This window comes from Talaromyces amestolkiae (assembly GCF_001896365.1).
Source record: "Talaromyces amestolkiae strain CIB chromosome Unknown scaffold8.1, whole genome shotgun sequence".
In the NCBI taxonomy this organism is placed as follows: domain Eukaryota; kingdom Fungi; phylum Ascomycota; class Eurotiomycetes; order Eurotiales; family Trichocomaceae; genus Talaromyces; species Talaromyces amestolkiae.
This window is the reverse complement of record NW_024468044.1, coordinates 579,255-594,695: the sequence shown is the minus strand read 5'-3', so window position 1 is coordinate 594,695 and position 15,441 is coordinate 579,255. Positions and strand designations below refer to the sequence as shown.

The window sequence follows — 15,441 nt, the reverse complement described above, 5'->3', positions numbered from 1 at the left end:
TTTTGATGCGCCCAAGGACTTTTTGTCGCATACGATAGATCTTTATGGCTTCACATCGCGCACCAAGTCATCCCTCCATCTCTTGGTGTTGGCTACGATATTTCTGAACGAGGCTATTACATATAATTGAATCCTCCGATTCAMCCTGCCAGTCTAGCTTTCTCTTACTTGTCACTCTCCTGAGACTCGCGACATGTCGCAATACCCCGTGCCGCCGTCGTTTGACGGGCAACACAACTACGCGCCGCCGTGGCCGGTGCGCCTTCCTGCCGATTCGCGCGAATCCAAGCAATCCGCGGCTAACTTCTTCGCGATGAACAACTCTCCAATTGACTTCGCAACCTTCGCTGGCTTTCCATTGGGCTCTGTCGCTCCAATTCAGCTACCGGGCCTAGGAATGGCTCCCAACGCTACATCACCTTACCAACCACAACATTTCGCATATGATCAGACGTCGATGCCTTTCTATGGGACGTTCCACACCCCTTTCGACGCTTCAAATGACCCAATGCATTCGGCTCTAGAGAATACCGTTGCAAACCCTTCCAAGAAAAAGCGCAAGGCCTTGCCGATTCGACGCCCGTCAAAATCACCGAAACATCACCCACCAGGAGCTATCAATGAGACAGACCGAGAAGAAGGGGAAGTGAGCGATGGTTCGGGTCATGAATCATCTCACCGTCATTCTCGGCGTAAAATGTACACAAGGAAAATCACTCCGGCGGGCCCTGAAGCTTCTCTTTCACGAAGCCGGTCTGCATTGGATACGGATACGAACCTGTCTCGATCGCAGACACCCCCACGTAATAACAGTGTCAGTAATTTGGTGCCAGCAAGTAATTTGCGTGGTGGGTAACCCATTCATGCACTCGAAAGGAACCACGGCTAATCTATCATAGCATATAATCTACCAGTCACCGTTGGAGCGACCGAAGTGTCACAAGTCAAGCCCGAACAAGCTGATGGTCTTCAGATGGATAAGAACAGAATTAGTAAGAAAAGCACTAATTCGCAGTCTTCCGGGAAATCACCCGCTCAGATTCGTATCATGGCACAAGGCGCTCTGCTTAGTCTAGCCCCGCATAATATTCGATTTAGCGAGCTTGTCAAGGAAGATATCGATCCCACTGTTCTCAAGCAGCTTTATGACGATATTGGAATCAAAGTTACCCCAGTTGTCCCGAAGACAGACTCAGCGAAAGTTAAAATCACAGAGCCTACCATCGACAAGCTTGAATCAAGGGCCGCAACTCAGGAAAAATCGCAAGTAGCTCCGTCGGCTTCGGCGAAGCCCTTGGAACGGAAAGACGTCATTGCTCGAATGCTAGCTGAGAAGGCCAAGAAGAAGGCTACTGCCGTTAATGCTGATTCTGTTCTGGATGCAACGACTCTACGCAATGGCTCGTCTTCAGCCTTGGGTATTGAAAAATCTGCGGACGTTCTCAAATCCCAGCCACCGACGCAAACTCCTTCGCAAACAAAAGAGAAAAATAAAGCTCTTTCTGAACTTGCTAGGCAGCGCATCGAACAACTGAAGAAGATGGGACTTAAAAGGCAACAATCCAATCCTGAGAGTACAAATGTACCATTAGTACCAGCATCATCGTTATCAGACACCACAATCGTGAGGCCAGAGGCAACAACTCCACTGCATCATCCTCTCCCTGAACGTCCACCTGTTGCGCCAAGCTCACCCAAGCCTTCAACTCCCCAACATCCAGAATCTTCTATTCCTTCTGAGTCTAGGGATACGAGTAGTCCTTCGATAGTTGAAAACAGATCTATGGGTGCTTCCACCCCATTCAAGAACTCTCTAGGGAAGCGTCCCCGAGCTTCGGATTTTGACGAACCCATTCCGGAGATCAAGAAGCATTCGATGAACGATAGACTTGTGATTGACATCAGCGAGGATGAATCACTAGATGAGGCGGAGGATATTGATATGTCCGAAGCTAGCGATCCTACGATGAATACTCATCCGTTGAAAACTGGTGACAGTATACCGCGGGCCACTATTTCTCGCAACGCATCGTCAGCGTCGGGTACTCCTCAAAGTAGGGCCAGTGAACTAGAGAGTCTTCGACAGAAAAATCTCGAGATACAAGCCATGCGCCGTCGTATAGCCGAATGGGAGGAGAAGAACGCCAAAAAGACAAAAGCCGTACCCCCTTCAGCAACCGTGGTCGGTAACGGCTCCCCTGCACCAGCGAGTGTCAATATAGAAACAGACGAAGACAAATTTCAAGTTAACGCCAATACAGCACAAAATCTGGCTACCCCCTTGGAAAAGCCGAGTCCTCAACGCTTACAACGCAGCCCGTCGGTACAATCATTGGCGTCAATGGATAACTCTGATTTAGATCGAATCCGCCAAAAACTTCTGCGGAAACGAGTCATTGAATCTGGTCTTCCTAATCTGGATGCTGAGCTGATGAAATACGAGGCTAAACTCGCGGAGTATAAACGAGAAGAGGAGATTCTGTTAAGCGAGATAGCTCGCAGTCGAGAAGAACGAAAGAAACTCGGTGAAGAACTGGAGAGTCTAGGTATGGAAACAGAAGGATTGACGCTTGAAGAATTGAGAGCTGCCAAGGAGGATATAGAGCGCGGTATAGCGATAGAAGGTAAGTCATGTCGGTCTTTCTCTGGTAAAAGTATGTTTGGATGCTAATTATTAATATTAGTTGGATTCGAGACACACGGAGTTGTCACTCCTGAGTCTATGCTACCCTCCAAACCCTTGCAAGCTGCGACTACAGTGGTCGAACCTGTCCAAGCACCTCAAATACCCGCATTGCCTTCAGATCCCCCAATTCCTGAGCCTACTTTAGCCGAACGCCAGGGAGTCCCCAGCATTACTGAGCTGGACAGTTCGGGTCTGGAATCTTCCGGCTCCTCAATGGACGAGTCGACCAGTTCCTCGGCGTCAAGTTCAATGGATCAAGACTCGGGATCCGAGCCAGAACAGGAGGTTGCAGAGGCTCCTTTTGAGCCTAGCATTCCCGCTGCTACAGAGGATACCCCAGCTCACAATTTATCCTTGATCGAGGCTTCCCAAACTGCCACGTTGGTACCTACCAACGTCACTTCTACGGAATCCAATGCGATGGACGTGGATCCTGCTGTGGACCTGAGTGCCGCTGCGGATAGACTTAGTGCATCCCGGGAGTCTTCGGTCTTGTCCGATAATTACGAACCTCCCGAGCCTGAAGAGTCGGATGAAGCCTATTCTCCGAAGCTCAGCCCGAAGGATATTGAAGAATCTGAAATTGAACCAGCACCGCAATTGATGGTTCCAAATGACGCCAATGTGACACTGACTCGCAAGCCTCAGGACTTCGTTGTCATTGCATCTAAAGGAGATGCCCTTGACGTACGTTAGTCATACTAGAATGCGGTCAATTACTAATACATCTTAGAATACACCATTGGGAGGTGACACGGTATCGAAATTCTCTCCTTACCAGAGCCCATTGAAGTACTTCAAGGCCTATCGCTACCATCCCAATTATCTTAAGGATGTTAAAGATGGTTATCGATCCCTAACATACAGTCATCAAATAAATTCACAGCAACCATTCTGTCCCTATGAGGCAGCAGGAGGCGTCTGCAACGATGTGACATGCGATTTTCAGCATTTGCGAGATATAGTGATGCCCGGTGCGTTGACGGCGCGAAAATTTTCACCCAGCCTCGATTCCCCCTTCACTCATTCTTCTGTTTCCATTAAGTCGTTGTTTGATTTTCTTCCTTGTGCAGGCACTAACTTCTAGTGATATTTGACTATCTACAGATGACAAGATCCTCGTCGACATGAGCAATCAAAGAGAAGGAAAGACCCCAGAAGAACGGGAAGCTTATATTGAAGGGTTGAAAGACCTCATCAATAGCATGCAGCGCGATCAGGTGAAAGATTTTCCCACCATTGCGGGTGAAATTGCCGCATACCGTAGACGTTTCCTCTCCGATCCTTCACGCATTCTCCCTCTGTAGCCTGATATCAGAATGATCGCATTCCTTCTTTCAACGAATTTCATGGGAAGTATATCGGCATTCATTCTTTCTTTCGTTTGTCCCTTTTCACTTCTTGGGCTCCCTCCCGTCCCTTATTCATACTTTTTGCATCAATTCAGGCGTGCTTTGCTATTGAGCGTAGCATTGAAAGGCGTTTTCGTCTAATTTCCACCATTGGGGCTGCAGCGTCTCGATGGACTACGGGGTTCAAAACATGTTGGATCTCGACCATTCCATGGTCTACTACTTGTCTGCAACGTAGGTGAAAGACAATCTTGCATCAGACACCGTCAGCGCAGTGACGCGGGTGAAGGCACGACAAGCAGGCAGCCGATTTCAGACGGAAGTCGAGCTTTCAAAGCGACTAGACTTCGTTGACAGGAATCAGGAGTAGCTAGTTCACATATTATGAATATACGCGATTATTTACACGGAATACGAGTTCCACTTTTCGTCACACGATATCTGTATATCTCGTAGCCTTGACGACGTAGAACATGATTTGAATCCTACAAAATATTATCTTTTTAGGGAAGTACGAGATGGCCTTCAGGCGTCAAGATTCTAGAGATTAAGATTGAATCAAAGATGCCTTTCAGTACATCGGCGATAATCAACTGAGGCAGACACAATTGTCTGATTATCAACTTCGAAATTGAGCACATGCAAGGCAGACGAATACTGTAGGAACCTTGGAAACCAAGACATTCACATTCTTATCTTCCCTCATGTCTTAGCCTATAGATAGTATCATAATACATTAGACAAGAATTATGTCGGCCTTGTCCAAGAAATGCCGAATACATGTGTAGTAATACCCTCAATTTCATTGGTCTATTTACATGATCATGCCAGAGCAAGGATTTAAATGATGGTTGTAGGACTAACGCAGGGGACCGGCGCAGAGATCAAATCGTAGCATTCCATTGGGAACGGCAGTTGAGATGGTGGCGGCGCATTATGTGGGATTCGACTACCTAGGTATGGTGACAATTTTGAGATTGAATGGATAATTCGGTGCATGGATCTTCACAGTTGAAATATCTGAAGTATGTGTGAGGGTCAGGGTGCGAAGTCTGTAACCCTAGTCTGTACACATCGGTTCACGTCAAATACATACATCAGATACCTAGAACAAACACCTGATCAATACGAGATCAAAGACATCCGACACTCAATACTTGGACTTGGTTCTAGGCAGGCAAATACGCAATTGCAGAGTCGATCATGCCGGCAGATTTCCAACTGAATCGAACCCAATTGGTATGTTTAAAGAAACCGAAACGTCATATCGATACCTCATGTTCCGTGTATATCAAGAGGATGCATCAAAGTCGGACAAAGACTCGGTTGTCGTCGGCCCCGCATGGCTGCCTGGGCCGATTCAATGCGGAGTATCTCAGTATGCCATACTATGTACTTGTTCTAACAGATAGGATTCTGGACACATCTCCCGATGCAGTCTGTCAATTGTTAGCGTGCTGTCTATTGGATGTCTATTGCATGAACGGAGGACCCTCATCTGTAGCCTAGATCTCCAGGCATCGATCTCTAGTGCATGTCTCCACATCGTCATAATCCACTTGCTATGATTCCGTTGTCTTGTTTTTTTTTGTACTTTTCGTATTTATTCTCGTGATATATGATTAGTCTCTGAAACATACATAACATGCTGAATCAAGAAAGAGAGAATGTTTCCGTGAGATACATAGGTATCTACATAGACACGGAGTAGGTAGTATGGAAAACTCAGGTGGATACCGTACAAGGCACCCTTTGCGGGGACAATCGATCAGCCCTAACTTACCCTAAGGCTCAACTCAACTCCACTAACTACTGACGAACTTGAGTCACGGACTGATCTGGAAATGCGCCTATCCTGCAGTGGCCTGAGTCACACCTGACCATGAGTTCATTGGCTATACTCGAGGTGGTTTGTAGATAAAACAATGTGCGTGCATTTAACATCATTACATACATGCAGGGTTCTGAGTCATATCGGAGCAGGAGAAAAAGCAAAAAAAGAAAAACAAAATTCATTGATCGAGATACATGTTCGATTGATGATAAACGTAATACATTCCTTCATTAGTCAGGTACATTAAAAACACGCAAAAGATCAAATCATGAGCATCGAAAAACATCGCAATAGTAACAATGGCAAAGACACTGAAAGAGTAAAGCAGAACGCAACAACATAGTCGAACAAGTGTATGGTTTATAATACATGGTCGATGTATTCATGTGCCATCAGCCAGTACCTAAAACGGTAGAAAATTATGTGTAGATACCTGGCTGATGGTATCGCATCAACAGAAAAAAAGCAAAACCAGACATCCACCCAAAAATGCAATCCAAACCGTCGCTCAAATGACTTGACAAATGATGAACGCTAACCATGATCCATGATGCCGCAAAAACAATGGGAAATAAATGCTTCAAATTCTTCCATATGGTCATCCATTGGCCATGTTTCATTAGGCCGGCTTGCAAAGACTGCAAACACGATGGTCGCAGTTTATACAGACAGGCTGGACATCGTAGGTTTTGGGTCCGTCGTTGCATTGGCAGCAGTAGTAGGATGAGCTTGGATTCTTCTTTGTTAACCCGCCATGCTGGAAAATGTCACTTATTGAAGGGCCGTCAGCCAAGTGTTGGTGGCCTGTTGCCAGGCACGTCGGAGGTCTTTGAGTGGGAGTCAATGTCAAAGAAGCTCCCTCCAGATGTTGCTGCGGGAGATTGAACGGCAGCGATGGCGGATTGGCGTTGTATGCATTTGAATTGAAGCCGACAAGTGTAAATGCTTCAAGGTAAGGATTGGCCTCCGCTTCTCCTGGCAATCCATAGTTGTAGCGGTTTGATATCTTTGAGGTCGTGCAGTTGTAGCAACGTTGCACCTGGCAGCTTGGGCAGAAGTAGTCGATTGACTCGTTGCATGGGCCGTAGCCACAAGCGCAACAGTACCATACGGTGGTGGAAGGCATGTCTGATTGAGTCTTGCTGTTGATTGTAGAAAGTTGTAGCTTGAGTCTTGTTGATAGAGACGACTGTAGGTAGTCTCGTGGTGTTCTTCTGTTCTTGATATTTGATGTTTGATGATTGGTGTTGATGTTGTATGATATGATATGAATGAATAAAAGTTTGAGGGTGTTGAAGGAAAGCAGAAGACTTATATAGATCTACGATATACACACAAGACTACGAGACCAAATTTCTTCAGACCGCAAGGCCACCACAGCAAAGCATCAAATCAGCAGGCAGAAACGGCCATGTCTCACAAGGAATGCTAAACATGAAAGACTCGTTTCGAGACCGCGGAACTGGAGAACAGCGGTCACTGAAGGAAGTTACGAAATCTAAGGCACACTAGAGCCAGGGCTAGGCAGTCAAGCATGGGCAAGGGCGAGGGAGGCAGACTTGAGGGCCGATTGATCCAATCAGGAGCAGAGGCCTCACAATTTCCACGCAGAGCTGGACTCTACGATATACAGTAGAGTCTGTTTGATTTAGCTACGAACTATGCCAAAGATGTAGAGGTGAAGTCCGCCTGATAGCCCTAGGTGTAGTTGCCTGGTAGCCTGGCCTGGGGCAGTGGATCCGCATCGATTTTAGGGTTAGAGAAGGTCACTTGGTGCGCGTGCCATTGGCTGCTGTTCTGACGGTAAATGGTACGGGTACAACGGCCCATACCCGGATCCACATCTACACTCTACAACGGGGCACACAGCTTGACGCTTTCGGATGGTTACTCGTGACTGATGAGATATTTTGAATTGAGGTATTTTGAAATAACGCAATTAGATCTTGTAAAGCAATCCATTCGTTAGCGTATATAGTACGGACCTTGTATGTAAGTCTATCCCAGCTCGTGCATGATGCGGCTACTGCTGACTAACGTCTAACAATACGATACGGTAATGGAGGTCGAATTCAGACCACCAATAAGAGACTGTTCATACTAGATACGATTGCGCCTAATGCAAGAAATAACGGAATCAAAGGACAAGGAATGCGAACAAACAGATAAGAGCATGTGAATCAGACAAACTGAAAGGTAATTTGATCAAATTGGTTTCGGAGTTCTCCGCGGCCATATAATCGAACTATAGCTGCGTATGTACATAACGTTTAACTACGTAACTTTGGATTGAGCCAAAGTACGAACATCAAATCATAAACCAGCATGTCGACCGGCAAGCTGGACAAGTTAATTAAATTGTCTTTTCTCGTCAACACTAGTCGTCAATCACCTTGTCCAATATGCACTAGGCTAGCCCTACTTTGTAACCGGGGTGGAGTTGGTAAGCAGGACCCTGTGGCGCAGCGGGTTAGAAATCTCCCAGTAGACGAACCCGAGTGTTAGGAAACAGAACAAATTTAATAAAAGACGCACGATTGACAAACATCGTCTTCCGCTGAAGCTTAGTTTGACGTCTATAACTCAATGTTCCGGGCGCTCTTGGTGGGACCCGGAAAGTGAAGCTACGGGCAAAAAGACGTAGGGTCCGGTGCGGAGAGGGATAATTAAAACAACAAACTCAGCCACGAATGTCTAATTGCGATCACTTGATTTCCACGATTTCTCATCCGATTGACTCTGTAAATTGACTTTTGCAAAGTTCGTCTCATCGATAATTCAGAACAGGGATCGGGATGAATCTGACAGGACAGGGACAGGGAAAGTAGGGCTACCGTTCCGCTGGAAATCGCCGAAATAGGAAAGGCTGCGAATTTCCTGGGCATTGCCTATTACGGAAACATATCTTCCATCGCAGACATCTCATGGTCATCCTCAAACGAAGTACATTGTTGGTGGTATAATCCATTATCTATCCGATCTATTCATCTTACCAACCGGGATGTCGTCGTATCAACAAGGTTACAATCCCAACCAGAAAACCGTTTCTGCAGGGCAACCAGCCGTTGCCAATGGGCTGTGAAGTGCGAGATACAGCGAAACATCAGAGACAGGCACCCTAGAGTCCGTGATTCGTTGTGGGAGGTTCGTCGGCTTTGGCATCACTGCAGGGTTTTGCTTTAGTGTCATGCAACTAGGATGTGTTCCGGTTCGGGGGAAGGGCCATATTTCATCAGTGTCGGAACCAGTAAGGGGCAATAACGATACACCATAATGAATCAGCTCATTTCCTGAATATATCTATCTATAGTGAAATTGCGCGATGAGACATTTTGCTGCTTCTGAAGCTGGCCAGGGCCAGGTGACCTGCGATGCGAAATTAATTAATAGATATGACGACGGGGCACTCCCGGGGAGTTAGGGCTTAGATTTAGGGTTCGTTCATGCCCTGACTGGGCTGGCGGGTACGTAGCTGGGACGAGGGTGCGCCCAAATGCCCCAACGATTTGACGACTTGACGACTTGAATTGAATTTGCTTTTTCTTGTTTTTCTTGCATCAAATTAATATGAATCAAGTATTAATGTCCGAGTATCGCAGAATCTGGTTGACTATTGGTGTTCTCGCTGGTCCAACGTAGACGTTCAGGGTTAACCAACCATGGCAACCGATGAGGAATCAGGAATCGTGTATGCCTCTGATATTTTTTTTAACTACGGGATACCGGCGAGTATTTTCATTACATTTACAAAGTTAGATACATATTTTACGGAAGCGGACAAATCATCGTGTCGGTTCGGCAATTTTCAAACCATGCCGTTGAATTTAGTTCAGCTGGAAACGACCAAACCATCGTTTCCATTGACTTTTTTTTCTCCTTTGAGGCATCACATTCCTTTTACCAGTAAGCGCCTTTACACTTGGAACGGCCTCGTAGTCGTTTTGTAATGGTCTGACGCTGAAATACATATGATTAGGTATTATAGATCGGCGATATGAGGCTCTGCGCCAAGAACAGCACTGCCCGCCAATGACTGCATACAAGATCGATGTCCCCATCGCATTCAGCGTCAAGTGAGTCACACGTGCATGCAGCATGATGAAGAGCATGTAAAATAGCACTGATCTTAAGAATAAGAGTCGTCGGAGTTCGCCGATAGAAGTTTTCGTCTTTAATGCGCTGGAAAGTCGGGTATAAATCGGCATCCTCATTGATATTGCGTAAGTAAAAGAGACTAAAATACACAGTAATAAATAAGAGAATCATGATCTAAGCAAGTGCACCTGTAACTAACTCCCCCGCTCCATGCTAAATCCATATTCAATCCAATATCCCAGACCTAGGAAACAATTTGTGACACAATATAGAAAGACAATATCAATGAATAAATGACACCGATTGAGTGGGACAGCCTCAAAGCCGTTAGACGATCAAGGTCCTAATTCAATGACACCAAAATTGAAAAGATAGGTTTGATCTGGACAACGATCGGGACCTTAAGACTGTCAAGCCGACGCTCAGAAACTAGGCTGTCGGTGCTTTTCTTTGCGGCACCCACCACAGCGACGATGACCGCACGCCTGGCAAGAAACCTGCCAATTCCCGTATGGCCCGTCAAAACATTCCGAGCAGTACCAAGTCACATCTGAAGGTCTTTCCCGCGGTCGATATGCGAGTGGGCGGGCTATGTTGGATTGGACATGCTGAAGGAGTGCTTCGCTCTTATAGGGTCGGTTGGAGAACGATGTCACCCCTTCCTCAGGTTTCTGCGCGGGTCGATGGAAGGGAGCGCGTGGGTGGGTCATGGTGACTTGTCGATGGTGAATGACTGCCCCGTTGGTATAATGTCCGTTGCCTTCGCCTTGACTGCCCTGGAGGACTATATAAGAGTCTTCAGACGTGATTCCGAGAGGGATTCCTATTGAAACATGAGTTAGTCATCATCTGCATATTCGATAGCAATTTGTTTAATATCAAAATACCTGACGACATGATTGAGTGTGAGAATGTACAGCAATATAACACACTTCTTTCAAATGAACAGCTGAGATAAAGATGTAGAAATGGACGGATGGTTCTTGCTTACCATTTCTCTGGCTTGTGGTCCAGCGCCGTATTTATATTTTTTCGGATCGCCATACTGATCATCGCATAAAGGAGTAACTTTACGGTGTGATAATCTCACATCGTGGCATTGCTGGGTAAATGTGAGTTCCGTAGGTGACGGGCAAGGTTTGCCCTCATAATCGTAGAGCCAAAGGCGTTGTAAGCCCTAGGCAAATCTCTCGGAACAAGTCTGACTGAGACGTTAATCCGTGGTCTCGATTGGTCAACCCGAAACCGGGGAGGGTCAAAAGGCGGAATTCATGAGGTAAACTTCGGGGCTTGGTGCAAGTTCCGCTTGTGTTAATGAGGGAATACATCACTATCACAGCCAGAGCGGTAACGAATCTGGAACCGACAGACAGATACCAGCTGAGACTTTTTTTTGGTTCCCCAACTTGCACAACGAGATGAAACGAATCTCATCTCCGCTCGAGACAAGCCGCAAATGAGGTATTTCATCCCATGTCGTACGGGATGCTATGCTCGCCAGGTCAAGATCTGATCAGGGCGTTTTTGGTAAGGCTCAACTAGGCAACGAACAGGCATGACTAAGCAAGTGACCGGTTAACTAGCTAAACGGACGCAGCGGTGGTAAGTCTTGACAGACATTTTGGGAAAGCACCGTATCCGGCGGTAGAGAGGATCTGAGAGACGAGTTGAACATCCTGAACAGGGTAGTTCTGAGGTAGGATTCAGAATCATTGCCGCGGGGTTGTCCCCTCTTATAGACGTCGACAAGTAGCCTCGCGCCTAGTGAATTTCTTGCTTGCAATCGTTGTGCGGCACATCATTCGGCATGTGAACACCTTGAAATGAAACCGACAAATGGAATATGATCCGACTGCTTTAGCAGCAGTGCAATTCATTCTAGAGTAGCATTGAGAGGATATAGACTGCGAACTTGTGACCAGGCTGAGAGGTCGAGGATCAAGTAATTGTGTTACCCCGCACATGTATTTCCAGAAGGCTGGAGATGAGCCGAATCCGAGTTTGATGGGAACTCGGCTTGCATCTGTAAGCGTCAATTGATGTCCGATGTAGTGCAATGGTTTGATCGATCAATTATGTACGAAATGATGAGACTGTAAACATATTACACGTCGGTTGACGTTGGAGGAGTAGGGAGACTGCGGGGACGGAGCCACTTCCAGAATTAAGATGGAGCCGCTAACAATCGCCAACAGGATTAGAAACTTGGTAAGCGCTTTCCCATTTGTAAGCTTGAAGAGATGATATTAGAAAGTTCACATCAGACTGAACGTAGTCAGCATCACATCAAAGCATGGCTGATCAATCAAAAGCAGAGATCCTTCTTGTCGGCTGCGGCGGCGTTGGCACAATGTGTGCCTACAATCTTGAAGTCGGCTCGCAGGCCAATGTTACAGCCGTGCTCAGGTCCAACTATGATGCCGTTGATAAAACCGGCTTTTCAATAACTTCAATCGAGCATGGTGAGGTGGCTGGCTGGAAGCCTAGTAAAAGTGAGAACTTTCCCTGTGACATTCTACATGGTTCGTCCTGATCGGTAACCGATATCAATGCAGTCACACGGACAATCTCTGGGCAAGACAGCACACCATTTGACTTCATCGTAGTCACCACGAAGAATGTCCCAGACCAGCCGCCGACAATCGCAGAAGTGATTGCTCCCGCTGTTACACACGGACATACGGCCATCGTGCTGCTGCAGAACGGGATCAACATTGAGCGGCCATTGTTCAGCGCGTTTCCCGACAACATTGTCCTATCCGGAGTTTCGATGATCAGTGCGACTGAAACTGAGCCCGGGAAAATACGGCAAGACGATCCTGATATCTTGACGATCAGTCCATTCCATAATCCCCGCATTTCTGCAGACAAGGAATTGGCAGCCGCACAACGTTTTGTCGATTTGTACAACGCTTCCGGAAAAGTATCGTGCATATTGGAGCCCGACGTTGCTGACGTACGCTGGCGGAAGCTCATTTATAACGCAGCTTACAACTCGGTTTGCGCGATACTAGATCTGGATACTACCTCAATCCGTTACGCAAAGCAGCCGTTAAACGACCTAGTCAGGCCTGCCATGTGGGAGGTCTGGAATATTGCGAAGGCTGCTGGACATCCTCTTCCACCCGACATAGTGGATGAGAAGCTTGACATCGACACATGGTCCTTTTTCAAGCCGAGCATGGCACAAGATATGAGCAAGGCAAGAAACATGTGACATAGATCTCTTCAGTACAAGCACTAACAGCTTGATTAGGGCAATTTTACCGAATATGAAAACATCGTGGGTGAGCCCCTGCGTGAGGCTCAACGACTCAATGTTCCGGCTCCCAAACTCACAGTGATTTACAGTATACTGAAAGCTCTGCAATGGAGGACACGAATGCAAAAGGGCTTGATAGAAGTTCCCATTGAAAGACCTCAGTCTCTATCTCTGTCAGAAGATAGCTAGATACAGCCGTGAAATTCAAACGTCCAACATGTTCATGTCAAAAGAAAATATGTGCAGTGAAGTGTAGAAACAAGATCCAAAACTTGTTTATGTTGCCAAAGAAGCGTCATCTAAAACGTGATGCGCCAACAATATAAATATGCAAAAGCGAGAATTCGAAAGACTGAGGCGAGACCATTGTGTACGTTGCGTTGCACAACATCCTAAATCTTTCGGTAGCGGCGGAATGCGCCGAGGCGGTCATATAAGGATAATAGTCATCTCATCGAAGAGACTCCAAGTTGAAAAGTATATATAAAGGCGACGTGAATCATGAGTTGCGGGAGTCAGAAGTTGCAGATCGGCCCCAGGAAGGTCGCCAGTGACTGCCTGTGGAGTTCTTGGAGATCGCGGGCGATGTCGGACTGTTGACGTATACGTATTCGCCGTCGACATATTGAGCGTCACCGTAGAATGTGGTGCGGTGCTTGCGTCGTGTGTATCGYTGTTMAAGCCGATAGAGCTCGAGCTCTAGAATAATAGTCAGTATATAAAGAATGGCCACAAGTAGACGAAAAGCCTTACTGCTCTGAAGTTTTTCGATGAAACCCATATCGTCTGATGTACGTGTGATGGGACGACCGAAGATGAGACTAGCAGTCTATATAATGCAGCTCTAGTGTACTATCTGTTGTCGACTTCACTCTATCCGACTATTCTATGGTTGAACGGTCGAGCGCACCGAAGCAATAGTCTATCCGAGGCAAGGAAAAAATGCTGCCGAATTAGATATTAGTGGATACAACATAATGTTCCCAGATAGGATGTAACATACCGGATCTCGCTCAGTGACGCTGAATGGAGGAAAAGAACTGTTCTGGAAGCGAAATATGCGTGGTAGTGTGGATGCGGACGTATTTATCAGCCGGAAATTGAAGCAAAAGGAACGGACAGCGGTGGTGATTAAGTAAGGATTGAAACGGACAAGTCGTAGGCTAGCTAGTTGGTAGCTAGTAGACACTAATAGATAAAAGAAGGAGTGGTGTATACGTAGTACATGCTATGTACGTAGTAGTAGTTAATATAAAAGGAAGAGCAATAGAAAGAGTGGAAGACGGAGAAGATAAGAAGAGAGTTGACTCGTGGGAGAAAAACAGTCAGGAACGTGCCGCACTGGGCCTGTGGAAGGTGCCATCCTGCCCGGTGCCCACTGTGCCCACTGTGCCCACTGGGAACTTGGATGGAAGGAAGGTGCTCAGGGGCCCGTCGTGTGGGGAAACTGCGTGCAACGGGCAGGAGCGACTGTTCTAGTGCGGTCTAGCGCCCAGCGTCCCTTCCTTTTTAATCTTTTTCATACTTCTCATTGCTCCGTGCAGCACAATGTTGCACCGGACTGATATCGGTCCTCCACTCCCACGAGGCAATGCAGAACTGTATCCAGTCTTCAATCAATGTCAATCTCTCAAATGCGCGCAATGTGCAGTTGTACAACCTACGACGATGAAGAAAACGAACGCTGTCCAACACAAACAATGTCGATAACCCAGACACTGGTCAATGCCCATGCATCACCACAGAAACGGGGATACTCAGGCGACTGAATCCGAATCAATCGAGACTTTGCAAGCACGATCAAGGTTTGAGAGATAACACCAAGCGGTTAGCTGCATTTCTTGCCCATCGGTTACTGGCCCATTTGATGCTTAGTGGGAACTCACGTCCTTTGTGGCGCGAAATCCCACCATTTGCTTTGCTCGAAAAAGCCAGGCTAATACGCGCCACTAGTGCAGTTTCATCGCGAATAATTGCTCCTGCTATTTAGCCACGAATCTCTGGAGTACGTACTCGACATTGTACAAGAACACACGGGATTGGTCTGGGCTTTGAGTTCTCGCTTTGAGTTCAGCATTGAACATGAGTTGAACGATTTAGTGGTTCATATACTGTGTAAAGTATATACTATTCAGGGGTTTGATGAAATGTGATCACGTGCCGGTATTGCAAAAACCCTAACTGTGAAACCCTAACCGATTGTTCGCGACAC

At 46.7% G+C, this 15,441-nt stretch overlaps 4 protein-coding genes across 4 annotated transcripts; 2 read left to right on the top strand and 2 right to left on the bottom strand.

The window, feature by feature from the left end:
• Nucleotides 1-193: 193 nt before the first annotated feature.
• Nucleotides 194-3,993, top strand: BHQ10_004755 (uncharacterized protein; the record flags this gene model as incomplete). The annotated part of the gene is made up of 5 exons (XM_040877155.1): nt 194-848; nt 900-2,624; nt 2,685-3,373; nt 3,420-3,660; nt 3,794-3,993. The coding sequence occupies 5 exons, from the start codon at nt 194-196 to the stop codon at nt 3,991-3,993; spliced, it is 3,510 nt and encodes a 1,169-aa protein (XP_040733259.1).
• A 6,317-nt stretch (nt 3,994-10,310) lies between these two features.
• Nucleotides 10,311-10,864, bottom strand: BHQ10_004754 (uncharacterized protein; the record flags this gene model as incomplete). The annotated part of the gene is made up of 3 exons (XM_040877154.1): nt 10,311-10,452; nt 10,508-10,790; nt 10,855-10,864. The coding sequence occupies 3 exons, from the start codon at nt 10,862-10,864 to the stop codon at nt 10,311-10,313; spliced, it is 435 nt and encodes a 144-aa protein (XP_040733258.1).
• A 1,396-nt stretch (nt 10,865-12,260) lies between these two features.
• BHQ10_004753 (uncharacterized protein) lies at nt 12,261-13,184 on the top strand (the record flags this gene model as incomplete). Its single annotated transcript, XM_040877153.1, has 2 exons — nt 12,261-12,489; nt 12,574-13,184. 2 exons carry the CDS (start codon nt 12,261-12,263, stop codon nt 13,182-13,184), a joined length of 840 nt encoding a protein of 279 aa, XP_040733257.1.
• Nucleotides 13,185-13,728: 544 nt separating this feature from the next.
• On the bottom strand, nt 13,729-14,010 carry BHQ10_004752 (uncharacterized protein; the record flags this gene model as incomplete). Its single annotated transcript, XM_040877152.1, has 2 exons — nt 13,729-13,928; nt 13,983-14,010. The coding sequence occupies 2 exons, from the start codon at nt 14,008-14,010 to the stop codon at nt 13,729-13,731; spliced, it is 228 nt and encodes a 75-aa protein (XP_040733256.1).
• Between the last annotated feature and the right edge of the window lie 1,431 nt (nt 14,011-15,441).